The sequence below is a fragment of the Leptinotarsa decemlineata genome, unplaced genomic scaffold, assembly GCF_025532065.1.
Source record: "Leptinotarsa decemlineata unplaced genomic scaffold, Ldec_3_MD MMD2_tig00000654_RagTag_RagTag, whole genome shotgun sequence".
Lineage (NCBI taxonomy): Eukaryota > Metazoa > Arthropoda > Insecta > Coleoptera > Chrysomelidae > Leptinotarsa > Leptinotarsa decemlineata.
The window spans coordinates 11924-22500 of record NW_027412553.1 but is presented as its reverse complement, the minus strand read 5'-3'; the positions used below and the strand labels follow the sequence as shown (position 1 = coordinate 22500).

At 38.5% G+C, this 10577-nt stretch overlaps 5 protein-coding genes and 1 non-coding gene across 6 annotated transcripts in view; 2 read left to right on the top strand and 4 right to left on the bottom strand.

Moving 5' to 3' along the window:
• LOC141482041 (small subunit ribosomal RNA) overlaps window positions 1–332 on the bottom strand; it is a 1920-nt gene extending 1588 nt beyond the window's left edge. The window contains exon 1 of the ribosomal RNA XR_012465291.1: window positions 1–332. This exon is cut by the window's left edge and continues 1588 nt beyond it. This is a non-coding gene — a ribosomal RNA (small subunit ribosomal RNA).
• Window positions 333–3340: 3008 nt separating this feature from the next.
• Window positions 3341–3782, bottom strand: LOC141482007 (histone H4). The gene has a single exon (XM_074174587.1). It carries the CDS (start codon window positions 3719–3721, stop codon window positions 3410–3412), a length of 312 nt encoding a protein of 103 aa, XP_074030688.1. The 5' UTR covers window positions 3722–3782; the 3' UTR covers window positions 3341–3409.
• A 156-nt stretch (window positions 3783–3938) lies between these two features.
• LOC141482006 (histone H3) lies at window positions 3939–4476 on the top strand. The gene has a single exon (XM_074174586.1). It carries the CDS (start codon window positions 3991–3993, stop codon window positions 4399–4401), a length of 411 nt encoding a protein of 136 aa, XP_074030687.1. The 5' UTR covers window positions 3939–3990; the 3' UTR covers window positions 4402–4476.
• Window positions 4477–7328: 2852 nt separating this feature from the next.
• On the bottom strand, window positions 7329–7764 carry LOC141481999 (histone H2B). The gene has a single exon (XM_074174577.1). The coding sequence runs from the start codon at window positions 7762–7764 to the stop codon at window positions 7393–7395; it is 372 nt and encodes a 123-aa protein (XP_074030678.1). The 3' UTR covers window positions 7329–7392.
• A 179-nt stretch (window positions 7765–7943) lies between these two features.
• On the top strand, window positions 7944–8603 carry LOC141481998 (histone H2A). The gene has a single exon (XM_074174576.1). The coding sequence runs from the start codon at window positions 8067–8069 to the stop codon at window positions 8439–8441; it is 375 nt and encodes a 124-aa protein (XP_074030677.1). The 5' UTR covers window positions 7944–8066; the 3' UTR covers window positions 8442–8603.
• A 932-nt stretch (window positions 8604–9535) lies between these two features.
• LOC141481997 (histone H4) lies at window positions 9536–9956 on the bottom strand. The gene has a single exon (XM_074174575.1). It carries the CDS (start codon window positions 9877–9879, stop codon window positions 9568–9570), a length of 312 nt encoding a protein of 103 aa, XP_074030676.1. The 5' UTR covers window positions 9880–9956; the 3' UTR covers window positions 9536–9567.
• Window positions 9957–10577: the final 621 nt, after the last annotated feature.

Below are 10577 nucleotides of genomic sequence, written 5' to 3'. Positions count from 1 at the left end.
AAGGCAGACATTTGAAAGATGCGTCGCCGGTGCGAGACCGTGCGATCAGCATAAAGTTATTCAGAGTCACCAAGGTGTACGATGACGAGCGAACCCGCCACCGATTGGTTTTGATCTAATAAAAGCGCTCCTTCCGTCTCCGGTCGGAACTCTGTTTGCATGTATTAGCTCTAGAATTACCACAGTTATCCAAGTAAATGTGGGTACGATCTAAGGAACCATAACTGATTTAATGAGCCTTTCGCGGTTTCACCTTAATTTGGCTTGTACTGAGACATGCATGGCTTAATCTTTGAGACAAGCATATGACTACTGGCAGGATCAACCAGGGAGCTGACGTTCTATCGTAGAACTAGTTCAGTCTCCATAATATTAAAATAATAATAAATACGGAAACAGATCTATATTCTCTTTTCGTGCGTGTTGTGTGTGCGTTATACGAAATATAAATTTTCGAAACGCCACGCTCAACGAAAAAGTTGTTATATATCTCTATGTGTCTCTGCATTATTTCATTCAAATAAAACCGGACCGACAACAAATCGAACTATAACATTGCTCAAGAAGAAATATTACAACACACGCTCGTCGTACTCGACCTGATGATAATGTTACACAAACCACCGGCGTACACGTACGTATGGTAATTTTTCGAAATACAATATATAATAGACGATATATACGTCGACCGGCACAAAACTTCGAACATTCTCTCGACCCTTCGCTAGATTGAAAGCGACTCGGTGTTCTCGAAAGATTCGTTCCGAAATTATATTTATTCTCGCTCGGACAGAGGAGAGCTGTCGCATATTTTGTGTAATAACAAAATTTTTGTTATTTTTTGGTTGATCGCATAGGGACCGCTTACGTAGAAACGCTCGCTAAATCCGCGATCTCGCAGTGTCTGACGGTTTCGGTTGGGTAGAAGCAGAAGATATACTACTACGAACTATCCACACCACCGTGGGCGAAGCCCGCACTCGACACGATATCGAATTAATGTTATTATTCAGCAGAAAAACGAATATCGTGTGATTTGGTTATCGGTGACCACGGTACCGACAGCGCTCGAGCAAGCGTCTGCCGATACTATAGAGGAAGCGTTTTCGATCCGTTTCGAAACGTACCTATCCCCCTATAGCGGCGTTTCGAGCACATCGCCCGTTTTCCGTTAACGCTGACGGGACCCTACGCGACTTTCGGTTTTTTCCACTTTTCGTATAGTCCTAGTCAATATAATTTATATCCGTCGATATGATATTGTATCAGACATGAATACGCATATCGATCGATATATTAAAATATTATAGGATAACGTTCTGACAACAGGACGTCTCGATTACAATGTTTATCGGAAAGTGTAGTGAAAATTTGTGTAAGGCCTATACCGCTTTCTCGCCATTACAACATATGAGTTGAGACGGTGAGACGATACTTGAATTAATGGGAGCAAACAGAATTTCGGAAGCGTGATAAAAAATTTTCAAAGAGAAATTTTGGCGAAAATTTCACTATACTTTCCGATATTTTCACCACACTTTCCGTTATTTTCACCACACTTTCCGTTCATGATTATTTTCGCCAAAATTTCCGTCTGAAATTTTTTTCTTCACGCTTCCGAAATTCTGCTCGCTCCCAGAAGGCAGAGGTAAACTTTCATTACACTTTCCGTTATATTTATGTTTTCACTACACTTTCCGTTATCTTTTATATTTTCACTACACTTTCCGTTCGGTTATTTCGCCAAAATTTCCATTTCAAATTTTTATTTCACGCTTCCGATATTCTGCTTGTTCGCGGAAGGCAGAGGTAAACTTTCATTACACTTTCCGTTATATTTATGTTTTCACTACACTTTCCGATACTTTTATATTTTCACCACACTTTCCGTTCACGATTATTTTCGCCAAAGTTTCCATCTGAAATTTTTTCTTCACGCTTCCGAAATTCTGCTCGCACCCAGAAGGCAGAGGTAAACTTTCATTACACTTTCCGTTATATTTATGTTTTCACTACACTTTCCGATACTTTTATATTTTCACCACACTTTCCGATACTTTTATATTTTCACCACACTTTCCGTTCATGATTTATTTTCGCCAAAATTTCCATCTGAAATGTTTTCTTCACGCTTCCGAAATTCTGCTGCTCCCAGAAGGCAGAGGTAAACTTTCATTACACTTTCCGTTATATTTATGTTTTCACTACACTTTCCGATACTTTTATATTTTCACCACACTTTCCGTTCACGATTATTTTCGCCAAAGTTTCCATCTGAAATATTTTCTTCACGCTTCCGAAATTCTGCTCGCTCCCAGAAGGCAGAGGTAAACTTTCATTACACTTTCCGTTATATTTATGTTTCACTACACTTTCCGATACTTTTATATTTTCACCACACTTTCCGTTCACGATTATTTTCGCCAAAGTTTCCATCTGAAATATTTTCTTCACGCTTCCGAAATTCTGCTCGCTCCCAGAAGGCAGAGGTAAACTTTCATTACACTTTCCGTTATATTTATGTTTTCACTACACTTTCCGTTATCTTTTATATTTTCACTACACTTTCCGTTCGGGTTATTTCGCCAAAATTTCCAATTCAAATTTTTATTTCACGCTTCCGATATTCTGCTTGCTCGCGGAAGGCAGAAGTAAACGTTCACTACACTTTCCGGTATATTTATGTTTTCACTACACTTTCCGCTACTTTTAAATTTTCACTACACTTTCCGTTTTCTTTTATATTTTCACTACACTTTCCGTTCGGGTTATTTCGCCAAAATTTCCATTTCAAATTTTTATTTCACGCTTCCGATATTCTGCTTGTTCGCGGAAGGCAGAGGTAAACGTTCACTACACTTTCCGTTATCTTTTATATTTTCACTACACTTTCCGTTATCTTTTATATTTTCACTACACTTTCCGTTCGGGTTATTTCGCCAAAATTTCCAATTCAAATTTTTATTTCACGCTTCCGATATTCTGCTTGCTACCGGAGGGCAGAGGTCGATTAAGTTTGACGATAGTCGTGTCACTAAGTGTTCTGGCGATGTTCTAAATTTACTGTAGTCTCTGGAGATACCCTACATTTTGTTTTATAAAAGAGAAGACATTAGTAGATCAAGATGTTCACATGATGTGGTGCTTGCTGCTGCTGCAGGTTTTTCCGGGTTTTCCTGCAGCTGAAAAAGCAAATGCGCCACTGGAATCATCAATGAAGTCGCCCCTCCGGAGCGTCAATTAAATTTTGTTGTTTCATAATTTCATGATTTGTATTACTTTCTTGACCTGAGACTTACTTCAAAAATATAAAAAATACACACGAATTCATTTCATAAGCTTTTGTGGTTCTGAAAAGAACCTTTTTTTTATGGAAACGGTAAGGACAATACAGGGGGAGGCATTAAATTCAACCGCCAAATCCGTACAAGGTTCGACCTTGCCTTTTCAGGGCGTATACAACATCCATGGCTGTGACGGTTTTGCGTTTCGCATGTTCGGTATATGTTACGGCATCTCTGATAACATTTTCGAGAAATACTTTGAGTACTCCACGAGTTTCTTCGTATATCAAACCCGAAATACGTTTAACACCACCTCGACGGGCTAATCTTCTAATGGCAGGTTTCGTTATTCCTTGGATATTATCACGCAATACTTTACGATGACGTTTCGCTCCTCCTTTTCCTAAACCTTTACCTCCCTTGCCACGACCAGTCATTTCGAATGTTAAGAATAAATTATATACTGCACGATACGAATGAAATACTGTTAGTGATACTAACGACAGACTTCGACTAAAGTTCTACACCGAACTCGGTCGGGTTTTGTTAAATTTCATGACTCCGCCCACAACTGGAAATCGGACCAATGGCGTCTCGTCTAGATGGTATATAATAGTTGGCGTGTATAAGCCGACTCAGTTCATATGTTGTCCGTCTATCGTTCGGTATACATTTCGTTCGTTACAATTCGCAATAGGTTTTGAAAATGGCTCGTACCAAGCAGACCGCTCGTAAATCGACTGGAGGTAAAGCTCCGAGAAAACAATTAGCTACTAAAGCAGCTCGCAAAAGTGCACCGGCTACGGGAGGTGTTAAAAAACCTCATCGTTACAGACCCGGTACTGTTGCTCTCCGAGAAATTCGACGTTATCAGAAGAGTACTGAATTGTTGATTAGGAAATTACCCTTTCAACGTTTAGTTCGAGAAATCGCTCAAGATTTCAAAACCGATTTACGATTCCAAAGTTCAGCCGTCATGGCTTTGCAAGAAGCTAGCGAGGCGTATTTGGTAGGACTCTTCGAAGATACGAATTTGTGCGCCATTCACGCCAAGCGCGTTACCATTATGCCCAAAGACATTCAGTTAGCAAGGAGAATACGCGGAGAACGAGCTTAATTTCATATATATATATCCCAATATATATTGAAAATATATACAAAAAAAAGGTTCTTTTCAGAACCACAAAATGCAATTGATGAAAGAATTCGTTTATCGATAGATATGAATGAATGAATGAATGAATGTATGATATTTTCAATAACTCGCATCACGTAAATATTAAATCACGGGTGTTTGCAGAACATGTTCAGTATGATCCAAATATGGATTATAATACTGAAATTTTTTACTTTCCGAAACGAATCTTTCGAAAAGATCATTTTTAGAAACGGCTGAGATAAATAACGAAAAACAAGCGATCACTGAATGAAAGATCGCTCATAACATCACCATCTTTTCGTAAATTTCCTCTGATTCATATTTTTGAATACCTGGCATAAATCTCGAGTGACTTTTTGTAATATACCCTATACCAAAAATGAATCGTTCTCGAGATATTCGATCGTTTATACAGAAAAAGTAGGTATTATTCGGTTCTCGAGCCATTTCCCTATAAAATTGAAAACAAGTCTCATAGAATACATAAGCTATTATTGATTCATCAAAATATTACATTCCGTCGTCTTGTAGGAGGAGTAACATTTCCAAAATGATGAACGAGGTATTAGGAGTCGATGAGTAATTCTGAAGATATAAAAATCAGTGATTTCTCAAATGGAACACCCTTAGTTTGGAAATCTCGAAATGATTTTGACTCATTTTCCTGAAACGATCCCAATATCAGAAAATAAGTCAACTGTTCACAAGACATATTTCAATGAAATAGAAAGACAGAGCAATATTTTTTAATTTTTACTCTTTTACGAAATTATTCGATTCATATCAATTCGATAGTCGGCGGCGGCGGCGGAAGAAATATTATTTATCTATTTTTTTTCTGTTTATAGGGATAGGCTAGGTAGGTAGTTCTGACTATTTATTTATATATTTGTTGGACAGTTGAATTATATACGAATTCTTGTAAAAAAAATTGTGGCCCTGAAAAGGGCCATTTGTTTTCTTAGACTTCGTCGCCGGAGAGAGAAGTCAACTGATAGAAGAATTTACTTCTTCTTTTTTGGAGAGGCAGCTTTTTTGGCTTTCGGAGAAGATGCCGATGCAGGGGTCGCTTTCGCGGTTTTCGGTTTGGGTGCTTTCGGCTTTTTTGTTGGTCCTTTGTTAGTTTTCTTTGCTTTCGAAGGAGACTTGGTTTTACTAGCAGAAGTCGCGGACGAAACCTTAGAAGCGACGGTCTTTTTATCCTCGGCAGTTACCTTTTTAGGCTTGGCTGCGGCAGCCGCTTTCTTTTCCGGAGAGGCTTTCTTACCTTTCGGTGATGCAGCAGCCTTCTTGCCGGTTTTAGCTTTTTCACCAGCTACGCGTTTAACGGGAGTTTTTTTGGCCTTCGCACCGGCCGTACCGGACGTTTTCTTTTCGGTAGCCGACGGTTTTGCCGAACCAGAAGATGCCGATGCCAATTTGAACGACCCCGATGCACCTTTTCCTTTAGTTTGTACTAATGATCCGGAAGCAACCGCAGATTTAAGATATTTCTTGATGAAAGGTGCCACTTTTTCTGCGTCAGCCTTATAATTCGCCGCAATATATTTTTTTATGGCTTGTAAAGAGGAACCACCCCGTTCCTTCAATCCTTTAATAGCGTTATTAACCATTTCCGACGTAGGTGGGTGAGAAGGTTTACTTCTTGGATTTTTAACTTTCTTTTCTTTCTTCGCAGTAGACTGTGCCTGCGGCGACGAAGATGAATTAGCCGAAGCCGAAGAATTCTGATTTTCTATGTCTGCCATAGTAAAAAAACAACTGACAATATATTCTCGGAAGATAGATGCTACACTCGTTAGGCGTCTAGAGAGAATGATGTAGTCCTCTGGTGTTCCGTTTGTTTAAATATTCTGGGTCGAAGCACAGGCGGACGGGAGACTGAACGCTCGACATTCTCGTTAGACACGATATTGACGGCTTCCATTCTGCTGTCGAAATGTTCGCATCAACTTCTTTACGAAATCAATGCCGGTTTCCTATTTAGACTTCGACTAGCACAATAACGTGGATAGATTCTACGTATTCCGAAAATATTTTCTGATAAGAAAAAGCTAATATTAAACCTCGACAACTCACAGTAAATTACAATGAAATATGAAGTATTGATGATTTTGACGTAACTCCAGACAATTCCTTTCCGAAAATACTCGTAATCGATGATCTGGAAGGAACCTTCGAATAAATATCATAGGCGCGACTGTCTATAGAAACATGATACATTAGCCGATAATACTCGATAAATACACGAGTGAATAGGGGCATCGAAGAGACCTCGTGTCTACCTTCATACACGACTATAACCAAGAACCGACGCTTCTAATAGCATCAACATTTTCAAAAATTATCCCTATAAAAGTGTTCGATGAAAACGGCATTCGAATAATAACGAACGTTATTAATGTTATATTCGATAAGATATAATCATCGTAATATACTTTCAATAAAAAGGTCGATACTACAACACGAACGAACGAACGAACGAACGACGATACTGTGAGCTCTATCTATAACGGAGTAATACACACCCACCCCCACCCGAAATATATAAATCGTCAATGTTATAGTCGAAATCAGAAATGCTAATCATAAACGTTTTTAGACAACATATTAGCACGTAAATAAAAAACACGTTAAAAAATAACATAAGTAATAGAGTACATGACTAGTATAACAGTAACGAACGTTAACTTTTTAGGTTGATAGGTAGGTAAGCACCATCTAAATATAGGTGGCAAAATTATTTATTATCATCGCGCGTTTCACGAAAGGAGGTAACAATGTACTGATAACAAGGCAACCCAACCGAGTGAGACCTAGCGCCCTAGCAAAAATAAATTATCATTCAGCGTCGAAACGATATTGTAAGAATTCTTTCATAAATATTTTGTGGTTCTGAAAAGAACCGTTTTTTTTTAAGAATGTATATCGTAGACCGGAATAAGTAAATTATTTCGAACTGGTATATTTCGTAACTGCTTTGGTGCCTTCGCTGACGGCGTGCTTCGCCAATTCACCAGGAAGTAACAGACGTACTGCAGTCTGAATTTCTCTGCTCGTAATAGTCGATCGCTTGTTATAATGAGCAAGACGGGAGGCTTCCGCTGCGATACGCTCAAATATATCATTTACGAAACTGTTCATGATGCTCATCGCTTTACTGGATATTCCGGTATCGGGATGGACTTGTTTCAATACTTTGTAGATATAAATTGCGTAACTTTCCTTCCTCCTCCTCTTCTTTTTCTTATCGGTCTTCGATATATTCTTTTGGGCCTTTCCGGCCTTCTTCGCAGCCTTTCCACTAGCTTTGGGTGGCATTCTGAAAATTTAATTTCGTCAATATCAAACAAACAAGTACTATCGTGCAGGTTTGCTTTCGACTCAATGTAAAAGACGCCACTCTGTCGTCACTATTTCAGATAGTAACTGGAACTCTAGTAGGCTCCGCCCACCGGAAAGTTGAGCGTTCGAGAACGCCCATTGGTCGGTAGGACGGTATTAATACAGGTCGATTCTATATAGAAATCATTGTATAGAAAGCTACTGTTAGAGCAACATCGAATAATTCTCAGTGAATTCTTTAAATTTATCCGATATATAATACTAATCTACGATTCGACATGTCTGGACGTGGAAAAGGAGGTAAAGTTAAGGGAAAGGCAAAGTCCCGTTCCAGTCGGGCTGGACTCCAATTCCCAGTAGGACGTATTCATCGACTCCTTCGTAAGGGAAATTATGCCGAACGAGTTGGTGCCGGCGCCCCGGTTTACTTAGCCGCAGTAATGGAATATTTGGCAGCTGAAGTCTTGGAATTGGCCGGTAATGCGGCTCGCGATAACAAAAAAACCCGTATCATTCCTAGACATTTACAGCTGGCCATTCGAAACGACGAAGAACTCAATAAATTGTTATCAGGAGTAACCATTGCTCAAGGTGGTGTTTTGCCCAATATTCAGGCGGTTTTGTTACCGAAAAAAACCGAAAAGAAGGCATAAGTACACATTTCCTGAGAGAGGAAAGCGACAAATAAAATATCGGCCCTTATCAGGGCCACAACGATTTTCTCTAATGAATTCGACAATTGCATATATTTTTTTTTATTTTCTTGTCATCGCTTTTCGATACAATTGTTGACGCAGCACGATATGCGATTGTTTCTTTCTTGCTTGCGCATATTTACGTATACATGTATACATGATTAATAATATTATTATTGTTCAACTTCTTATTTTCGTGCCGAAACAAGTGATTTCTATTTGCTGAAATCAAATATCAGAATGTCTGTACGTTTATTCGTGATGAAAATAAAATGTATGCAGTAATATCAGATTTAGGTATACAAATGAATAAACATAACAATATCCATAGAAATATTATACATTCTTGTTCGTGGAATTACAATATAGACAATCATGAGTAAATTGGAATGAATAAATGAAAACAAAAAAAAATTATACCTAATTAAATTATATAGCATAGATGAATGCATACATACATTTCAATATCTGCAGAAATGAATGACGAGTATATAAAAATAGGTTGTTATTATTATTCATAGTAATTTGTGAAATGGGATAGATGAATATTATAAGCATAAAACAATAATATTTGGACAGTGGTTCATTAACCTTCGATCAGTTTATGAATATTCATTTTTTCAATTTTTTCTTTACGTACAAATGGTATCGCGTTTTAAAGCGGCGTTTCAGAAAAGTTTCATATGTAATTTCTATTGGTGAATAATTGAATAGTTTGGGAGCTACCTAGCTAGCTAGCTAGATACCAGTAGCTTCCCTGTCCTATAGATTTAGAAACCGAGTGGTATATAATCTAATTGTACAGATCGTTCTTCTCTTTTCTTCTTCGTATACAGATGTAGTAAGGTTGAAATTAATAATTTCGTTAAGTATACAGGATAAAATGAAGCAATTATTCAGGTAATCAAAAGAATGACAGATAATGCTTAAAATTAGATGGGTATATCGTTCGAATTTAATTTGGTAATTCGTTAATTATTACTCACACCAAAGTAAAGTATATAAATCGAATTCGTTTTGAAAACAAATTGTGGTTCTGAAAAGAACCGTTTTTTTTTTGTAAATTTCTCGTCGGAATATGAATCTAACCGCCGAAACCATATAATGTACGCCCTTGACGTTTGAGAGCGTATACTACGTCCATGGCCGTGACGGTTTTTCTTTTGGCGTGTTCTGTATATGTTACCGCATCTCTGATAACATTTTCGAGAAATACTTTGAGTACTCCACGAGTTTCTTCGTATATCAATCCGGATATACGTTTTACACCTCCACGACGAGCTAATCTTCTGATGGCAGGCTTCGTAATTCCTTGAATATTATCTCGCAACACTTTGCGATGTCTTTTTGCTCCGCCTTTTCCTAATCCCTTTCCTCCTTTTCCTCTACCAGTCATTTTGTGTAATACAAACGGAAGATTATAGAGAAAAAAAGTACGAGCGAAATACGTTATTACTACTTCGAATGCTCGAGAACAACTGAAGGCCGTCGGCGCTGGAAATGTTACCAATGTCCAGATCTTTAACAAAAGCGATTAGAGTATATTAACCGCGAGAACGAATGATCATCGAGAGACGGCAGCGGCAAGGTAGGCGGAGCCTGCGCGCGCTCGCCGCGAACGAATAAATACCGCGCGCCGCGGTCGGAACAGTCAGAGCTCGACTTCTGATAGTCAAGTCCGCTTCGCAGTCTGCGCTCGAGTTACTAAGAATTACAAAAATCTTAGAGGAGATTTTGCTGAATAATAAATTGACAATATAATTGTAAATGGAAACCTAAAAGACTGGACATTGGTTTTGTCTAACTTCGAATTAGAAAGATTGTACAAGGAGTCTTCGGCTACAGTTTCTACTGGCAGAGATTTGGGAAGTAAAAAAACCAAATTTACTTCCCAATCTGAATTCGTATACGACCACACTGTGGAACAGATTTTCTGGCCTTTATCAAGGCCGAGCTCCAACGACGACCCAGAAATCAGGAATCCAGGATATATTATAAAACAGGTCTTTCTCAAGGCCAGACTACTGCAAACGGAACTTTTCAGTTCTAATCCTGCCCTTCTCAGGGCTTACACAAAGAATTCGCATTTCTTCG